This window comes from Dioscorea cayenensis, unplaced genomic scaffold, assembly GCF_009730915.1.
Source record: "Dioscorea cayenensis subsp. rotundata cultivar TDr96_F1 unplaced genomic scaffold, TDr96_F1_v2_PseudoChromosome.rev07_lg8_w22 25.fasta BLBR01000533.1, whole genome shotgun sequence".
In the NCBI taxonomy this organism is placed as follows: Eukaryota; Viridiplantae; Streptophyta; class Magnoliopsida; order Dioscoreales; family Dioscoreaceae; genus Dioscorea; species Dioscorea cayenensis.
In genome coordinates, this window is record NW_024086924.1 from 16,294 (window position 1) to 36,974 (window position 20,681).

The 20,681-nt window shown below is 35.3% G+C and overlaps 2 protein-coding genes across 3 annotated transcripts; one reads left to right on the plus strand and one right to left on the minus strand.

Moving 5' to 3' along the window:
• Positions 1 to 370: 370 nt before the first annotated feature.
• LOC120254607 lies at positions 371 to 4,700 on the plus strand. 2 transcript variants are annotated; one of them, XM_039262686.1, is made up of 3 exons: positions 371 to 3,608; positions 3,749 to 3,821; positions 4,410 to 4,700. In XM_039262686.1, the coding sequence occupies exon 1, from the start codon at positions 497 to 499 to the stop codon at positions 2,165 to 2,167; it is 1,671 nt and encodes a 556-aa protein (XP_039118620.1). In that variant the 5' UTR covers positions 371 to 496; the 3' UTR covers positions 2,168 to 3,608; positions 3,749 to 3,821; positions 4,410 to 4,700. The 2 variants fall into 2 exon arrangements, with proteins under 2 accessions (XP_039118620.1, XP_039118618.1); XM_039262684.1 differs by having other exon boundaries at positions 371 to 3,821.
• An 8,038-nt stretch (positions 4,701 to 12,738) lies between these two features.
• LOC120254611 lies at positions 12,739 to 19,993 on the minus strand. The gene is made up of 10 exons (XM_039262693.1): positions 19,730 to 19,993; positions 19,136 to 19,225; positions 18,589 to 19,041; positions 17,134 to 17,269; positions 16,841 to 17,003; positions 16,622 to 16,750; positions 15,813 to 16,007; positions 13,098 to 13,220; positions 12,851 to 12,990; positions 12,739 to 12,767 (listed from the first exon to the last, which is right to left on the minus strand). Exons 1-9 carry the CDS (start codon positions 19,908 to 19,910, stop codon positions 12,871 to 12,873), a joined length of 1,590 nt encoding a protein of 529 aa, XP_039118627.1. The 5' UTR covers positions 19,911 to 19,993; the 3' UTR covers positions 12,739 to 12,767; positions 12,851 to 12,870.
• Between the last annotated feature and the right edge of the window lie 688 nt (positions 19,994 to 20,681).

A 20,681-nucleotide genomic window follows, 5' to 3' on the forward strand; every position in this document is an offset into this window, starting at 1 on the left:
GCTTGAAATGGAAAAGGCGAAGGCGTGAGTTGAGAAAAAGCGATTAAGCGGCTCGATAAATTCGTCTCTCGGGGTTACCCTACGGAAAACCGCCCACTTCCTCTCGAATCGCCGAGATGGTGCCAGTACGACTCCCATGCGAGGGCATTTTACGTCAAAAATTTGAAACTCACTCGGATTCGCATCCGTTCTAGGGGTTTGGGGTTTGAAAAAGCATAGAGTTTAAAAGAGGGGATTTTGGGGATTCAAAACTAACAGGGTGTTTTTGACTGATTTCTGAAACTTAAAGGGTTTTTTTGCGATTTCCACTTATTATTATTATTATTATTATTATTTAAAACCAAGTTTGTAACCTCACTTCATCACTATCTCCACCTCCTCACTAACCACTGACAGCTCTCTCCCACCGAAAATCTTTCTCTGCTTTCTCCATTCTCCATCTCCAGATCCCAATCCCAATCCCAATCCCTATCTCAAACCCTAAAGCACAGCAACAATGAAATCCGAATCCATGAACAGCAGCACCAGCAGCACCAGCACCACTACCACAAGCTCCACGGCCGAATCCCCGATCGGCCAAACCCTAATCAAGCTCATCTCCAACCTCTGCTTTTCCCTCTTCGTCCTCTCCGTCCTACTCTTCACCGTCCTCGCCATCACATACCAGCCCCCCGATCCCTGGCTCGACTCCTCTCGCGCCCTCACCACCTCCCTCACCTCCACCCTCCCCAACTCCACCTTCCACACCGACGACTCCCTCCTCCCCACCGGCGAAGACCTCATCCCCCTCTCTCCCACCCCTTCCCCCTCCTCTGACCCCTTGGTCCCTCGTTCCCCTGAGATCTGCACCTTTCCGACCCCGATCAACTGCTCTGACCCACGTGCGCTCGACGCCGTCCGCCGCTTCACAGCCGAGGTCTTCTCCCGCCGCGGCATCGTCTTCCTCAGCTTCGACCCCCCTGTCGCTGGCCCTAACCCTGGTGAATGCGATGCTGCTTGGAGATTCCGCAATAAGAGGGAGAAATCATGGCGAAAGTACCGTGATTTCCGCCGGTTTCGCCTCTTCTCCACTGAGAATTGCACGTATGATGTGAGGTTTATGGGGAAATTCCGTTCCGGTGTCAATGCTCGGTCTCCGCCAGGAAAGATAAAGTCTTTGCCGGTGGAGGTTGTGGATAGTGAGGTTAATGACACGATTCCGACTGTGGGATCTGAGGCCGAGTTCAAGAATGGGAGGTACTTGTATTATTCTCGTGGTGGGGATTACTGTAAAGGGATGAATCACTACTTGTGGAGCTTTCTTTGTGGACTTGGTGAGGCCATGTTCTTGAACAGGACTTTTGTTATTGACCTTGATGTTTGCTTGGCTTCCGAGTATACTTCGAGTGGTAAGGATGAGGATGGAAAGGATTTTAGGTATTACTTTGATTTTGAACACTTGAAGGAGTCAGCTTCAGTGGTGGAGGAGCAGGAGTTTTTAAGGGGTTGGAGGACCTGGGATCGGGCAGCGAAAGGTAAGAAGAGTGGTGGGGGGAAGATTACAGTTCGGAAAGTGCCTACCTATAAGGTTACACCAATGCAGCTCAAGAGGGATCGGAGCATGATTCTATGGAGGCAGTTTGATGGACCTGAGCCGGAGAACTATTGGTATCGAGTGTGTGAGGGCCGAGCTGCCAAGTTTGTGCAGCGGCCGTGGCAGGCTGTGTGGAAGTCTAAAAGGTTGATGGATATTGTGACACAAATTGCCGCCAAGATGGATTGGGACTATGATGCTGTCCATGTCGTTCGAGGGGGAAAGGCAATGAACAAGAATCTGTGGCCGAATTTGGATAGTGATACTTCGCCAGATGCGCTTGTGCAAAAGCTGTTGAAGGTGATTTATCCTTGGAGGAACCTCTATGTTGCAACAAATGAACCATTTTACAACCATTTTGATAAGTTGAGGTCACATTACCATGTTCATTTGCTTGATGACTATAAGGAATTTTGGGGAAACACAAGTGAATGGTATAATGAGACAAGAGTGCTGAATGGTGGGAAGGCAGTGGAGTTTGATGGGTACATGAGGGTGGCAGTTGATACAGAGGTTTTATATAGGGCAAAGACCCAAGTGGAAACATTTAATAACCTAACCAGTGATTGCAAGGATGGGATCAACACATGCTGATCAATGAATATGGGGCCTCTGGTGTGCCATTGGTGCATTGCAGTACTGTATATGACTTATGTATTCATCATCTTGAGGTAATTGTGCTGAAGTTATTGGGTTATAGTTGGGATTGTTGGTTGGAAGATTGATCATTACATTTTGTATCTGTTGTATTCTTCTTTGTGTTGGTTTTGATGATATATTTGTTTTATAATTTACTGGTTACATTTGTCATTGTGTCACTATGATTTTATTTGTATGATTATTCTTGGTTTAACTTCTAATCTTATGAACATAAATGTTAACAATTCTTGTCCAAATCTCCCTCTTGGTAGTTTACAATTTGACTGTTTAAGAGGTAGATGTGAGTATTCTCCAAAATAGATCTTTATCAAGTGTGATATTTCTGAGGTTCTTGGTTGAACTTTCTCACCGTTATTTTTGGAAATCAATTTGGTTTATTTGCTAAGAGTCATATGGATTGACCTCTCCTTTATTTTGTTCAATACAATATATAAATCAGTTGTTTTATAGACCAGCATAGAAAAATATGCTCTTTAATAATGAATCTCTCTGTATCACAATACAATCTGAGTTAGAGATGCATCATTCATTGTAATGTTTTTTTTTCTTAAGTTGGAGTCAGATTTTAGGTCCTCAATATTTTCCTGTTATATTGAACCAAACCTAAAGAAGAAATATGAGCTTATGGAAATTACACCAAATAATTTATGTAGGCTATGCAACTGGTGAGTCTGAGAAATTCGATTATTTGCGATGACTATTACTGAATTCCAGGAATATATGTTCAACTTTACTATCCTGTTTATTCATTCTCACGGAGGGTTTCCTTTCCTGCATATTTCACTTTCATGACAGGCCTTACTTCAGTTTGTATTTCCAAGGTTAAAAAATTGCGCCATGTATTTGTTAGCTACGATTAGTTATCAGTATGATAGATTTCACATGTATGCTATAATTATAGCCTTTAACCCCATTTTTGGTTGCCTTTAGGGTTTTAAATTGATTTAGACATTGCTACCTATATGATGAATCTATAAACTAATTTTTGTATTTATATGGATTTAATCCTCTGCTGTGCATCCTTCTTTAGTTCAAACTATAACTTCAGTGGCTAGCATCCATGCTACAATTAATTGATCAGATTGGTCAATGTTCGACTTATGAGGTTAGAATAACAAAAAGCAAAGAAAATATTTAATGCTTTATAAAATGTCACCCTGATAGTGTGGATAATTGCATGTTTCTTTGATCCATATATTCACAATCCTTCCTTTTCCCTTGCTTCAATGGACAATTATTTATGCCCAACCCTATTTCTGTGCTATTGTCATACAAACTTACTGCAACTAGTAAGATATGGTTTGGGACTGGTATGATTATGGTTTGGCTAGCAGGAAGGTTTGGGACTGGTTGCAGCTGAGTTTCTAGAAAACAGGTACTTTCGGTTTTTCTTGTGTAATATATTTGTTTCCCACATTATTCAGGTTATTATTACTATGTTCCATTGTGTTTATTTTAGAGTCGATATGGCTCAAACTTTGGTTGCCTGTTGTTTCTCTTCTAATTATTGAGCAGGTCAGCAAATATGGTCTGAGAATGATGAATCAGGTTAAATGACAGAATGTAACCAAATACTGACAGCGCAAAGGTAAATAAGCGTGCTTAAAGTGGCTGATTTTTAAGATGTTGCCAATAAGTGGTATTTTTGTGGTTTTTCATCTTTAATATTTACTTTTATTGTTATTGTATTAAGAGATCCTGATAGTTAATTACTTATTTTGTGCATCTTACATCAGAAAAATGTGCTTGGACATAGAATACTTGCTGGATCACTAATTAATAAATTGAGGAAATAAAATAAAGGATTTGAGAAATGATATTTCAATGATTTAATTTCAAAACAACTATCCTTTGGTCAAAAGTTTAAGTAGCTTTTTGTAGTTGTAAATTTAATTATTTTCTGAACTACTTAGACTGAGTTTTATACAAATGGCTTCTTATCCTTTAGACCATTGAAACTTCACTTTTCTAAGTCTAGTTTGCATAGATCAGCGCGAAGGTTGTTGTACTTGGGGCTTTCATTTTTCGTGGCAATTTATCAACAACATTGTACCATTCTTATTTAGATTAAATGCATATATCCTGGCTTAATAATTTAGTGTATAGTCCTTTGTTTCTTTTTTCCTGGTGAAGGTCAGAGGCGCTTATGAAGCCGGTTTCTTGTTCATGTTTGCAGAGACCATGGTGTGGATCTTACTGTGGTGTTTTGCTTGAAGGTACTGAATGATCTATCGGTCAGTGATCAGCAATATAATTTGGTAGCAATATTTGAATTGGCTTTTGAACATTTTGTTTCATCCATCCATCGGTTGATGACATGCCTGATAAATGTAGATTGATGTTTGTTAACTGAAGGTGTATTAATTTTGAGAGTTGATTTGAGGAATTTAAAGTCTGAGTGTATAGTTTTCTGCTGCGGTCTAATTCAAATATTTGGCAGGATGTAAATGTTTGTAGTTATGACCTTTCTCATCTTGTTTTCCCAATCGTTCTTTTGGACTTATATTAATCAGAGAATTATTCCTGATAATTCTGTAGTTTCCTTTCTACGCATCCTACTCAATAATAATAATAATAATAATAATAATTAAAGAAAAGACAATCATATATATATATATATAATCTTAATTTTATCCCCAAATGTCTTCCATCTTCACGCTTTTGATGGATATTTGTGGAAGTGTTAATTAGCCGCTGGTCCACCTTAACAGCTTGAATTCGTGAGTTATCATATCCTAACATAATCCATCTGTAATAAAACGCTTCAAGATTGAAATCAACAAGTTAAAATTAAATCTTATCCTCTAAATATCCTATTTTCAAACTTGTCATTTAATGATATTTGTCCCTGTGATTGAAACATTAACAACCTAAATCAGCAAGTTAGCATATCCTAACAGAATTCATCTTTTCATCAAAAGTTTTCTAAACACAATCTCATCTAATGGTTAAAATCAAATCCTATTTCTCAAATATCTTTCATTTTCAAGCTGTCTTTTGATGGGCATTTGTCTTTATTTGACCGCTGGTCCACATTACCAGCTTAAACCCACGAGTTAGCATATCCTAACAGAATCCATCTCTTAACCAAAAGCTTTTAACCGTTACAATAAAAAAAATAAAGAAACACAATCTCATCCAACGGTTAAAATTAAATCATAATCCCCAAATATCTTTCATCTTCAAACCTGCTTTTGATAGACATTTGTCTTCCTGTGATTGGAAGAGTATTATTTGGTCATTGTTCCACATTAGTAGCTTGAACCTGCGATTTAGCATATCCTAACAAAATCCATCTTTTAACCAAAAGCATTAAAGGTTGAAATCAAAAGTAACAAAACACAATCTCATCTAACGGTTAAAATTAAATCATATCACCCAAATATCTCCCATCTTCAAGCCTGCCCTTTGATGGGCATTTAACCTGCTGTGATTGGAAAAGTGTTATTTGGTCGTTGGTCCACATTAACAGCATGAACACGCGAGTCAACATACCCTAATAGAATCTAACTTTTAACCAAAAGCTTTTAAGGGTTAAAATCAAAAGTAAAGAAATACAATCTCATCCAACGGTTAAAATTAAATCATCTCTCAAATATCTCCCATCTTCAAGCCTGCCCTATCATGGACATTTATCCTAATGTGATTGGAAGAGTGTTATTTGGTCGCTGGTCCACATTAATAGCTTGAATCCACGGGTTAGTATACCCTAACATAGTCCATCTTTTAACCAAAAGCTTTCAAGGATTGAAATCAAAAGTAGAGAAACACGTATAATCTCATCCAATGATTAAAATTAAATCTTTTCCCCAAATATCTCCCATCTTCATGCCCGTCCTTTATTCGACATTTGTCCTGCTGTGATTGGAAGAGTTATTTGGCCGATGGTCCACATTAACAGCCTAAACCTATGAGTTAGCATACCCTAACATAATCCTTCTTTTAACCAAAAGCTTTCAAGGGTTGAAATCAAAAGTAGAGAAACACAATCTCATCCGACGGTTAAAATTAAATCCTATACCCCAAATATCTCCCATCTTCAAGCCTGCCCTTTGATGGACATTTGTCCTTTTGTGATTGGAATAGTGTTATGTGGTTGTTGGTCCACATTAACAACCTAAACCCATGAGCTAGCATACCCTAACATAACCCATCTAGCTTTCAACGGTCAAAATATAAAGTAAAGAAACACAATGTCATCCAACGGGTTAAATTAAGTCGTATCCCCCAAATATCTCCCATCTTTAAGTTTGCCCTTTGATGAACATTTGACCTGTTATGATTAAAAGAGTGTTATTTGACCGCAGGTCCACATTAACCGCCTGAACCTGCGAGTTAGCATACCATAACATAATCCATCTTTTAACCAAAAGCTTTCAAGGGTTGAAATCAAAAGTAAAAAAACACAATCTCATCCAATAGTTAAAATTAAATCCTATCCCCCTAAGATCTCCAATCTTCAAGCCTATCCCTTTGATGGACATTTGTCCTGCTGTGATTGGAAGAGTTATTTGGTCACTAGTCCACATTAAGAGCATGAACCCGTGAGTTAGCATACCCTAACGGAACCCATCTTTTAACCAAAAGCTTTCAAGGGTTGAAATAAGAAACACAATCCCATCCAACCGTTAAAATTAAATCATATCCCCCAAATATCTCCCATCTTCGAGCTTGCCCTTTGAAGGACATTTGTCCTGCGGTGATTGAAAAAGTGTTATTTGGCCGCTGGTCCACATTAACGGCCAGAACCCCATGAGTTGGCATACCTTAACATAATCCATCTTTTAATTAAAACCTTTTAAGGGTTGAAATCAAAAGTAAAGAAACACAATCTCATCCAACGGTTAAAATTAAATCCTATACCCCAAATATTTCTCATCTTCAACCCTGCCCTTTGATAGACATTTATCCTGCTGTGATTAGAAGAGTGTTATTTGGCCGTTGGTCCACATTAACAGCCTGAATTTGCGATTTAGCATGCCCTGACATAATCCATCTAGCTTTTAAGGGTCCAAATCAAAAGTAAAAAAAACACAATCTCATCCAACGGTTAAAATTAAATCCTATCCCCCTAAGATCTCCAATCTTCAAGCCTATCCCTTTGATGGACATTTGTCCTGCTGTGATTGGAAGAGTTATTTAGTCACTAGTCCACATTAAGAGCATGAACCCGTGAGTTAGCATACCCTAACGGAATCCATCTTTTAACCAAAAGCTTTCAAGGGTTGAAATAAAAAAGAAACACAATCCCATCCAACCGTTAAAATTAAATCATATCCCCCAAATATCTCCCATCTTCGAGCTTGCCCTTTGAAGGACATTTGTCCCCATGATTTCAACTGTTATTGCAATTAAATCCATCTTTTATTAAAACCTTTTAAGGAAATCAAAAAGAAAGAAACAATCAATTTCTCATCTTCAACCTTGTTTGATAGACATTTATCTTGGATAGAAGAAAGATTATATTTGGTCGTTATCCTGAATTAATTAGCATTAAAACACACCATAACCATCTTTGATGACATTTGATTGAAGAAAGTACAGTCACTAGTCTTAAGGAGAACCGTGAGTTAGCATACCCAATTCAATACTAATAAATAAAAAAAAAAAAAACAATCATCAATTCAAATCATAATCTCCACTGAGCCCTTTGAAGAACATTTGTCCCCGTGATTGAAAGTGAGCCTGTCCATTAATGCGTCAACTGTTAGCATACCATAACCATCTCTTAATTAAAACCTTTTATTGAAATCAGTAAAGAAAACACAATCTCATCCAACGGTTAAAATTAAATCCTATACCCCAAATATTTCTCATCTTCAACCCTGCCCTTTGATAGACATTTATCCTGCTGTGATTAGAAGAGTGTTATTTGGCTGTTGGTCCACATTAACAGCCTGAATTTGTGATTTAGCATGCCCTGACATAATCCATCTAGCTTTTAAGGGTCCAAATCAAAAGTAAAAAAACACAATCTCATCCAACGGTTAAAATTAAATCCTATCCCAAAATATCTCCCATCTTCAAGCCTGCCCTTTAATGGACATTTGTCCTACTGTGATTGGAAGAGTGTTATTTGGCAGTTGGTCCACATTAACAACTTGAACACTCGAGTTAGCATACCTTAACAGAATCTATCTTTTACCCAAAACCTTTTAAGGGTTGAAATCAAAAGTAAAGAAACACAATCTCATCCAACGGTTAAAATTAAATCCTATACCCCAAATATCTCCCATCTTCAAGCCTACCCTTTGATGGGCATTTGTCCTTTTGTGATTGGAATAGTGTTATATGGTTGTTGGTCCACATTAACAACCTAAACCCACGAGCTAGCATACCCTAACATAATCCATCTAACTTTCAACGGTTGAAATATAAAGTAAAGAAACACAATGTCATCCAACGGGTTAAATTAAGTCGTATCCCCCAAATATCTCTCATCTTTAAGCTTGCCCTTTGATGGATATTTTACCTATTATGATTAAAAGAGTGTTATTTGACCGCAGGTCCACATTAACCGCCTGAACCTGCGAGTTAGCATACCATAACATAATCCATATTTTAACCAAAAGCTTTCAAGGGTTGAAATCAAAAGTAAAGAAACACAATCTCATCCTACGGTGAAAATTAAATCCTATTCCCCAAATATCTCCCATCTTTAAGCCTACCCTTTGATGGTCCTGTTGTGATTGGAAGAGTGTTATTTGACCGCTGGTCCACATTAACCTCCTAAACCCGCAAGTTATCATACCCTAACATAATTCATCTTTTAACCAAAAACTTTATAGGGTTGAAATCAAAAGTAAAGGAAGACAATCTCATCCAACAATTAAAATTAAATCCTATCTCCCAAATATCTCCCATCTTTAAGCCTTCTCTTTGATTGACATTTGTCCTGCTATAATTGGAAAAGTGTTATTTGGCCATTTGTCCACATTGACAGCCTGAACCTATGAGTTAGCATACCCTAACATAATCCATCTTTTAACCAAAGCTTTCAAGGGTTGAAATCAAAAGTAAAAAAACACAATCTCATCCAACGGTTAAAATTAAATCCTATCCCCAAATATCTGCCATCTTCAAGCTTTCCATTTGATGGACATTTGTCCTATGTGATTGATATAGTGTTATTTGGCCGTTGATCCTCATTAACAGCCTAAATTCGTGAATTAGCATACCCTAACAGAATTCATCTTTTAACCAAAAGCTTTTAAGGGTTAAAATCAAAGGTAAAAAAACATGATCTCATCCAACAGTTAAAATTAAATCCTATTTCCCCAAATATCTCCCATCTTCATGCCTGCCCTTTAATGGACATCCTGCTTTGATTAGAAGAGTGTTATTTAGCCACTAGTCCACATTAACAGCCTAAACCCGCGAGTTAGTGTACCTTAACAAAATCCATCTAGCTTTCAAGGGTTGAAATCAAAGTAAAGAAATACAATCTCATCCAACTGTTAAAATTAAATCATATCCTCCAAATATCTCCCATCTTCAAGTCTGCCCTTTGATGGACATTTGTCCTGCTTTTATTGGAAAAGTGTTATTTGGCCTCTATTCCACATTAACATCTTGAACCCATGAGTTAGCATACCCTAACATAATCCATTTAGCTTTCAAGAGTTGAAATCTAAAATAAAGAAACACAATCTCATCCAACGATTAAAACTAAAGGTTAACAAACACAATCCATCTTTTAACCAAACAACCAATTAAAACTTGACAAATGACGTTAATAGGAACGCTTGCCATTGAGCATACCATGGCGGATTGTTTTTTTTTTCTTGGTCGCCCCTTTAACCCTGCAAGCTCTAGCGGCGCGTTTCGCTGTGCTTCTAGACTACTGGTGTTGTGCCGCTTGGGGATGATGCTAGCTAAGGGGTAGCCGTGCAACAGGTTTCCTTCTTCTTCCCAGACTTCTTCTGTCCCTTGCTCGTCAAATCTATATTTGGACCTGTCATGCTGATTCTATAGGCATTGTTTGGTTGGGGGTTTTTTTGGAGGGTGAGGAGGAGTTAGGAGAGGTCAAGCATGTTTGGTTGGGGAAGTAAAGAGGAGGAGTTTGGAGGGGTGTTTCACCCCTCCAAACCCCTCACATCCCACCCCTTAAATCGGGGTCTTTTGGAGGGGTGGGATCATTAAAAAAAATTTAAATGTTTAAACTTTTATGAAAAGACTAAATTTCCCTTTATTAATTTGAGAAATTACTATAATATCCTTTTAAAATCTAATTTTATCTTTCATATTATTATTATTTTTCTTATTTTTTTAATGTGTCAATAGAAAATTAATCATAGTATATTTTTTTAAATTATAATAATAATATAAAAATGATAAACAAATATAAAAATTGAATAATTATAGTATTAGTTTAAAAATAATATTACTATACAAATAATTTTATTACTAATATTAATATTAATATTAACAAAGTTTGTACAAAATAATCTTAAATATGTATAAAAAAATTATTATGATCAATTTTATATAAAAGGGCAAATTAGTAAAATACACATTACATCTCTCCTCACCTCCTTCTAACTAAACAAAAAAAAAGATTACCCCTCTACACTCCTCCATTTTTTTTTGGTGGATTTGTAAACGAGGATGAGAGTGAAGGATGGATAAAATATTTGGTGTGATCCTACCATTCCGAAATCTTAACTATTCAGTGAATTGTTTTGACTTTTTACATATTGATACAGTAAATAAAATAAAAACAATTATTCTTCATTCCTTATAAAAGAATGTGATTTCATTATAACAAAGTTAGAACTTTTAGATTTAATCCATACACATTTTACACTAAAATGAAAATTTTCTTAAGCTTGACAGATTGAGGCTGTCTTTCATTTTGTAAAATCGATAATTGTTACACTTACTATCTTTTTAGTTAATAATGTTAATAAATAAAATTTTTGATATTCATGTCATTATGTTTCTTCCCTTTTAAAGCAATGATTAAATAAGATCATGCTAATATTAACAATCCGAAATGTTTACTTTCACAAATAATTTTGATTTTGGTTTATTTTATTTTATTTTTATAATTTAAGATTTGGGCACATTTGAACAAAATATAGAAAATAATCGGTTTTTTTTTTGAAAATTTTAAAATATAGCTTTTGATAAGACATTTCATACTCTTGCTGTGTAGAGTTATCTAGAAATAAACTTTTTAATGAGAAAAGCAATCAGATTAATGATATTTGTGGTTTATTACAATTCGGATTTATTAAAATATTATAAGAAAACAAATCTATATCCAACTATAAAACCATAAAACAAGAAATCTTGATCTCAATTTTAAAATTCTTAATCATTCTACACTAAATAAAGATATACATAAATAAATATGTATATATATATATATATTTCACCAGACATCTTATTTCAATTATTACAGTAAAAAAGAGAAAAATCCAGAAAGCTTAATATTGAAAATTGCTTTTTTTTTCCCAAAGTATCTAAATGAAGTCATTTTTCATCATTCAAAAACAATATAACATATTTCAGTAATATATTTCTCAATCTTTCACATCTTACAAATATACTTCCTATACTGAAAATGATTTAAAAAAAATGACATTAACAATATTTTTGTTTTTAAATTAAACTATCTTCACAATCTTTTTTTTTTTATATATATATATATTTAACCCGTAGCGTTAGTGCAAGTCTTTATTCTAGTTCTTTAACCTTTCATTTCATTTAAGTTAGATTCTTTGCTTGCCTTTTACTCTATACTCTCATATTCCCAGCATAGTCCTCGTTATGGTTGTTCTTCCATCAATTGTTAATGTAACAATGAAAAAATAATATTTCCTTAGCTACATAAATCATTGCTCTATCAAGGGCTAAAAGATAAACCAAACTCAGACAATATCTGCTTATTTTTCCTCCAAAAAATTTAGCATTTGTTTTGATACTCCTCTTACTGGAAATTGATTTCATGTAGTCCATTCATCTTGAAATAACAAAGAAGAACAAGAAGGTCAAAAATAAATATAGTTAAATATAGAATATTTAGAAGTGATTTCTAACCATAATGTTATATATAAATAAATATGATGTTGTAAGGGGTTTACAAGCAATTTTCACACTATATTTGCTTCATTTACAAGTCATATAAATGACAAATTCTCAACAAATTTTCCCTTTTTGATATGTAAAGATTTCATCAAATGGTCAGACATCAATTCAAAGCAGTAATGATACCAGACATGGAGACAATGCTGAGGCTTTTTAACAAATAATTCAATAATCAACAACTATATATTACAATACATCATTATCCTGTGTTACACCGCAAAAGAAATTGATACAATTGAACAAAGAAATAATATCAAACGAAATTATCAAGAATTCTCTGTATAAAGAATTGTATTCTTTATCCCTGTAATTGTCTTCAATTCTCTTGACTGTTTTCCCTTTTCTTTTGGTTTCTGACTGTTCAATCAGTGAAGCCATTTCCAAAGCCAGCTTCACTTCATTTTTCTTTCTTGTTTTTTTTTCCTTATATACTGAATTTTAACTGCAATAAAGTCCAAGAAAAACAAGATAAGAAAGTGTTTATTTAACCTTATTTATCAGTAGCAGATAGAGATTGAGACATACCTAAACCATTATTAACATTGTCAAAAGGATGTCAGCTCTTGACTCGAATGGTCTGCAAATTGTTGATATTCATTGAAGTCAATTCCATTCAAGCGTAAACAACATAAGATTTGTTCTGGAAGTTCGTCAGCTTTGTTGCCCTGAAACAGAGAGACATATAATGTGCTTACACTGCGTGTTTCCATATGTATATTCAATAAATCAAATATCTTCAAACAATGTTGCAAAATAGGAAAATATCACTAACCTGAATTGTCAAACCAACATCAAGAACACAAAGCTTCAACCTGCCGATAAATGTATCAAACCCTTTCCTCGAGATATAACTGAATCTGTGCATATCCAAATCAATTTCAAAGTAATTTTCTCCCTGCAAAAGATGACATGTTTAGCTTACAATTCAAAACTTGGTAATTTATCCAGAATAATATATAAAAAGCTGCCATCTTTCTTCTTCAGCACTCACACTGCTGTCCAATCAGGGGATTTTAGGTGGTTACAATTTTCACAAAACAATTACATATAAATTGACATGGTACTTTTCCATACAGGCAAGTTTGAACAAGAAACTCATGCAATCAAGGACTAACAAGAAAAGTCCCTAAAGAACAAAACAAATTTCGCCAGAAGCCTACAAGCAATAGTTGTGTTGAGAAAATATTAACATCAGTCTCCATGAGGTGAATTCATCCAATAAGTCAATATTGAAATTTTCATTTGGCACATTTCATCAAGTTAAAGCTTGGACAGTGGTCATAATGATGAATTTTCTAGGCGGCTCGTTGTTGTTCATATGAAGAAGCAATTACACACATGTTCCTTCAAGCGAGTTTAAATGAGATAAAAGCCATCTTCCTTGGACATTTAGGCATAGCACATGGAAAATCCTGATTCTGCTTGTTAAGATTTACATATGTCCCATTGGGGAGGCTCCAAATATATAGAACTAGTTTTTATGGGTGCTACTGGTAGTTATGAAATGTTGTTTAATTATTCATGTAATTTCATTCCACTTATAAAGGGGCCAAACCATCTGGCCAAGTAACCTAGAGAGGCCTTCCAGTACTTTTCAGTATGAAACTTTGAGTTAAGCTTACCAAATGAGCCAAACTTTTCCGATAGGCTCAAGCTCGTTTGATTAATAGACGAGGCAAGCTAGATCCAAGATTTTAAGCTTGATAAGGAAACAAGCCAAACTCAAATACCAATAGACAGGCTTATTTGATAAGTATGATAAGGCTGGATAAGGGCATCATAAACGCATGAATGCAATTTAGAATTATATTATTATAATATTTATAAAACATTTTATATATGTTAATAGGTTATTACTAACAGATTTAACTGTAAACTTTATTTTAGAAAAGGGTTTATAAAATTTTACCTAGTTAAAAAGGATTTAATAGTAATTTATATTTCAATGAGGCGCTCCCTTGCTGCTTTTTATCGTTCCTTTTCATCATGCTAACACATTATTGAGGGTACTCTAATTAATTAGCACTTGGAAAGCAATGTCATAAGACCACTTAAAAAAATTATTAAAGCATCTAGTTCTTCAAACACTACAAGAATATGTCTGATTAGCAACAGAAAATTAGAAACGGATTGATTCCATTTCTAATTAGATTCAAATTACAAACAAACTTGTGTTCCGTTTCTATGTTAGCAACGGAATAAATTCCTGTTTCTAAATTAACAATGAAATATAGGTTGGTTTCTAATTAGTTTCTAATTTAGAAATGGAATAAAAGAACTATCAGTTTTTAAACCGTTTCTAGAAACGGAACTAAACTACATTTCTATTCCGTTTTTACTTTAGAAATGGAACATGATTCCGTTTCTAAATTTAAAATATATAAAAAATATATTATACAAAGAATTTATTAAAAAAATTAATACTTATCCGGTTTATATATTTTAATACTAATAACAATGATTATTCAAAAAATATGCATATAATCATTCTATAACATTTCTAAAATTTATTAATTTATTAAATCTAATCTTATTTGATAAATCGTAACTCTATTTGAAGTAATTTAAATGTTCTTGGAGCATGAATTCGGGCACACTTTCTGAAATCATGCCAAGATTACAGGCTGGTTTACTATTTGAGGTTTGTATTTAGTATTGCGCCTATATCATCTCCACTAAAACAGAGATTTTCCTTCATAAGGATTGGACCGTAATTGTAAAATAGAAAAGGAAGCCGAAAGGATGATGAAAGATCAGTGTTCCTCTTATCAAGTAATTGACGGCACATTCAAATTAGTTAATCCTACCCAAAAAAAATAACTGCACATGATTGATATTGTCAAGTAACCAACAAAGCAAGAAACCAGGCTCAAACAGAAGCAACATGGTGGTTGATTATATTATCAGCATTCACATTCTTTGCACTAAAGTAAATGTTGTAATTGGTGACCATTTCTGATATGGTGATGACTCTGGTGATGATGCTTCTGGAGAATAGATTTGCACAGATATTAATGAAGACAATGCTAATCTCTATATTGTTTAATGCCACTGCTCTATGTTTGACAAGGTAAGAGATTAAAACGAAGACAATCATAGTTAGTTATTGGATTTGTTAAATGTTGCTTTAAACACACAGGCCATAGTATTAAATATAATGAAGTCATGGACCAGTTATATGTAACTATACATACAAGGATTACAGCAAGGCGTATCAAATATGGAGTCATGGACCAGTTATATGTACCTATACATACAAGGATTAGAGCAAGGTGCATCAAAATCAAATGGTTAAAACTGTAATATTTAATTTTTCTTCCTTTTTCTCTGTTGGTAGACATCATAAATAGGTCCTTGTAATTTTAACTCAATGCAACTAAATGAGTAGGTCTCCAGTTCAGGCTTTGAGCCAAGGTAACAGGAGCAACTGATAAGTTCAATCTTGAGGGATAGTTCAAAAGGAAAAGAATATCCAATGCAAACTTACCAAGTAAAATTCATGTTGAGGACGAGAAAGAATAGGTTTTTCATTGTATGCATTCATAAGCTTCCTTTCTGCGGCACTTAGAGGAAGTTCATCAACATTAACAACACGACCCAATATTTTCAATCTTTCTCGGAAAGGGGCTATGGAATCTGTTGGAAAGCCTTTAACTCTTTCGACCTCGTCATCAATTAATCTCTGTTTTGAAATATAAGATGAGGTTGAATTAAGCCGTACAATTTAATTGCAAGAAACTAAAGCATTTCAAACTAAATGATAACTAGAAGGTTATGATATATTCTAAACCTTTTCACAAGAAGTTTGGTAGAAAGATCAATACTCCTGCCAGTCAAAGCTGGTAAATTTTTTTTTTTAATGATAAAGCTATAGAGTCAGTTGAGTAATTGAAGATTTAAAATTGGTAAATAAAATAAAGAAGAATTTGGGCAAATAAGTAAACAAAATAATGTATTCTGACCACATGGATCAATGAAAATAAGAGGGCACAAAATGAAATATAGTTTACACTTCAAGTTGAACGTTACAAAAGCATGTGAAGAGGGAAAGTTCTCCTGTGAGTGTGCCATTGATTACTATTATCTCCTTTTATTAAATGAATCCTATTTGATGAAGTTGTATTGATATTGGATTTTTAGTTCTACAATTATTATATCTTAATGGTGGGTAACAGTTTTCATATAATTCAGAACCATTACAATACCTAAACATCAAAGAGAAAAACCATCTACTCATTTGAAGAAATGAACAAATTAATCAACTAAACAAAACAAAGAGCAAGTTTCATATCTCACAGCAAGATTTTCCTGGAAACTGGATGAAAGTTCTTTAGAGTAATTGTCTGAGAGCCTAAAATAGAGCACAAAGCTCATCCCTTGTCCATCAGTTTCACTCTGAAAAATTGCTGCAGGATAAAGTGGAATCTGACAAAAAAATTATTATATATAGTTGCCTAATGTGGCCAATCAGAACAGCTTACAGCTTCAAATAAGAATTCCCATAATAATACTTACCTGAACATTAACTATAAGGATAGATGGAAACTTGGAGGATGAGTCTACACTAGGGAGATCAACTAATTGACCGATGTGATGGATCTTCCTTGGGCATAGGTAGACATCAACACCAAAAGGATAATACGCCGCATAATTTGGAGCAAAGTCTTTCCTTTTATCCCTATCATCAAATCCACAGTAGATTCTGAAGTTAGATGATACACTTTAATATTAGCATATAAAGTGGGCAAATATTTGTAGTCACTAGTACAATTGCAAGGAAAATCAGGTTAATATCTAGTCATACAAACCTCAAAAAATTTCCTCCCCTAACTCGGAATGTGCTTGGCTCAATTTTTGACCAGCAATTCATCATTTTTTTCTCTGCAGGGCAGAACAGGACTTGTGATCCAGCTAGTGGCCTTTCAACAAACTCCTTTGTAGAAACTGAGTTGCAAAATAAAACAAGAAGATAGATACATGAAGCTCTTCTTTGTGAGATATGATACAGAATGAGTTGGAGTTATCTCCACACACACACACAAAAATAAAAAAATAAAATAAAAGAACCACATGTTAATAAAGAATAAGTAGAACCTAGTGCTTGTTAGTAAGTCGAAACATATTTTGATGTTTAACACCAGTCACTGAATCCTTTCATTTGAGTTTAACACTACAATTCCAAATTAATCATCTTCCTACATTTGACAATGGTCTCCATCACTTCTGTTTTTTTTTTTTCAAAATTGATGGAGTTTGGTGGTGTAAGGAAATAAATCATGTGCCCAAATTTCATAAATGGAAACTTAAACAAACAAAACTAGGTTATAAGTGTAATATGTGGACCATCCTTGCAGTAGAGTAGTTAGTATTTCATTCCCTTCGCTGCTCAAAAGTCAAGGGTTCAAACCCTCCTTGCGCTTCTCCATAATTATATATATATATATATATATATATATATAAACTGGTGGATATCCAACGCTCAAAAGGAATTACCATGCTTAAATTTTACAGTAAAATACCTAAGTAGTCACTTAATCATTCGGGTGTTCCTATTTGGGTCACCGAATTATAAAAAATTTCAAATTAAAAACCCAAATTAAGGATTGTGATTATTTTGGTCACTAACACTTACGTTATGGTGGGCTGACAAGGCAGTCCATGTCACCCATCTCTTGCCATGCTGATGATACATATCACCCATTGCACGCCAAGTTGATATGGCAATATTGAGTGACATGGCATTCCACGTGGCATCATTGGCCACATAAAAATATTGGCAAGAAAAATTATGCTTTACTAGCCACGTGGCAGTGTTGATGTGGCAAGAAAATTGGTGGCATCTACCACCACGTTAGCAAGTCGTTAACGGTGTGAGTACTATTGATCCAATTAACTGTAATTCTAAAGTTTGGTAACCCAATCGAAATTTTTAATAATTTAATGACCCAAATAGGAATATCTGAATAATTGGCTGACTATCTAGATATTTTACCCTAAATTTAACCTCTTCCGTTTTGGTTCTCATGACAATTAGCTAACTTACAGTTCTCATTTAGTTAAACATCAACAAAATCTGATCAAATAAATAACCTAATCTGGCTACAAAGTAAAAAAGTTCCTCATATTATAAAATAAAAAGGAAAAACAAAGGTCCTGAATAGATATTGGAAAAAGATAAATTGACACCAATATAAATCAAGACAAAAAGGATAATTCCAAGTTGTGCACTCCCAATATGAATGGTGAAACTAACAGTTACTTACATGGTGTAGGAGTGCCAGGTCCTTCACCAGGCTTTGACTTGAATGAGAGCTTCAGGGTTGCTTTTCTCCTTGAGTTTGGTGGACTACAACTTAGAGACTTCCGTTTCTCAACTGTAGGAACAATAGGAGTGAGACAGGGTAGGCAATTATTTGGCAACAAACCACAATTATCCAATATTCCGCTTCCTTCACCACTATCTTCATTTACAATTTTCCTGCTGTCATTACCGTAGCACACAGAAGCATTTGCACCAGTCAAACCAGTATGAGATTGAGTAGCAGGGCAAGTAACTGTGGTTCCCGCAGATTGCCCCTCTAGTTTTGAACCTTTATGTTCCTGGACAGTTGAAGAGGCAGTGGGAGTATTAACACGAACTCCTTCATGGGTAGCTTCTTTGAAAGATGAAAGACTGGATACAGATGAAACTTCATGGCCACTTAAAGACAGCACATCTGTTGAGAAATTTGACAGAATGGACAACGCTCAAAGACAGGAAATATAATCAAACTACCTAAACAGAAGCATAAATAACTCTACATCACATACCGTCCTGAACACTATGGAAATCATCATCAAAGTCCGACTCCATTATTCCGGTCGTGTCAAACCAACACTCATCAATGCTTCCCGATACAGCTGCCATCATCACAAGCAAGGGAAAAAATAAATCAAGCTCATAAAGCACTGCTTATTCCGCAAAAGTCATAAAGCCATAACATGCATAAACCAAGAAACAATAAAAAGGCAAGATAGATTTCACAACACATCCAGACATAAAGAATCTAGTGGTACAACAAAAGTAATTCAAAGCTTCAGGAAAATCCAATTAGTCATTGAACGAGTAATAAAAATCTAAATTTGGCAACATTAATATAATCAATTTCCACATCCTCTTCCAATTGACAACTTCAACAAGACTTTCTCATTGATCCATAAAAATCCAAAATTTCAAAACAAAAACAACATCTTTTTCAAATTTCTCTTATTCCAATCCTATCTTCCCATCAAAACATCAAACAAACTGAATTAATAATCTAAAACGGTGAACTTCAATCCTCCACAAATCATCAAACATCTCATCAGCAATCCACATAAGCAGAAATAGAAAACGATCAAGGACAACAAAAACATAAGAAAAACCTTGAAAAGCGGGATTGGAGTCTGCCGGCGGGTCGCAACCCTCAAAATCAGGGATCTCGTTGATCGTCTCCATAGACTTCCGTCTTTTGATTCCCCTCCGCTTCCGCCTCGTCCGGAGCCCATCCGCACGCTTCTTCCGCACTCCCACACAGCCCTCAGGCCTCGTCACGCACGCCCCCATCCCTCTCGATCTCGAGCTCTGGATCTCCGGATCGAAATCTTCGGAGAAGGAGCTGAAGAACGCGAGCAAAAGCGATGATTATCAAGTTTGGAGCGCAATGAGCCGGCGTTAGACGAGGTTCAGAGCTGGTTGTTTGCGTGGGGCCCAGAGGATTGCTTGTGGGTCCCAGTTTGCATCGAGATTAGGAATGTTTTATGATCTCAAGGCAATCTTGTGGTTTGGATTGATTGAATTTATGGACGGCATTGATGGGAACCAGTTAAGAACACGTGGCGTGCACGCTATTTGTTCTTCGTTGACGGGTCTTGAGCTGATCTCGAGGCGGATTTGCTCTTGTTGGTAGTCAGGACCGTTGGATGGGATTGATATGCGTGTGTGAATGATCTGGGTCGTTGGATGGGTCAGCAGTTTTTGAGCACGTGCGCGTAATGCATGCTTCGTGATGAGACGAGAGCCGATCTCGTGGTGCAGTACTCTTGCGAATGGTCATGGCCAACTGATAACTAGGGGTGTATTTGAGCCGAGCCGTTCGTGAGTAGATCTCAGATTCTACCGATAAAGTCTTTATTCAGTGCTTTAAATTTCATATCAGTAAACGCAGTCGAGCTGAACATCATTTTCAAACTCGATTAATAAACGAGTCGAGCTTTTGATCGCTCGAGCTGGCTGCTTTTGGCATGCAACACGACTCGTGACCCAACTAATGAACGATGAGCTCGCTTATAAGCTCGATTATGATATATATATATATATATATATATATATATATAT

Coding starts and splice junctions, on each gene's coding strand:
- LOC120254607 (XM_039262684.1), top strand. CDS start 497: ATGAAATCCGAATCCATGAACAGCAGCACCAGCAGCACCAGCACCACT.
- LOC120254611 (XM_039262693.1), bottom strand. CDS start 19,910: ATGGGGGCGTGCGTGACGAGGCCTGAGGGCTGTGTGGGAGTGCGGAAG. Junction 19,042..19,135: donor TTTCCATAGTGTTCAGGACG/GTATGTGATGTA, acceptor ATTTCTCAACAG/ATGTGCTGTCTTTAAGTGGC. Junction 17,270..18,588: donor ACCTGGCACTCCTACACCAT/GTAAGTAACTGT, acceptor TTTGCAACTCAG/TTTCTACAAAGGAGTTTGTT.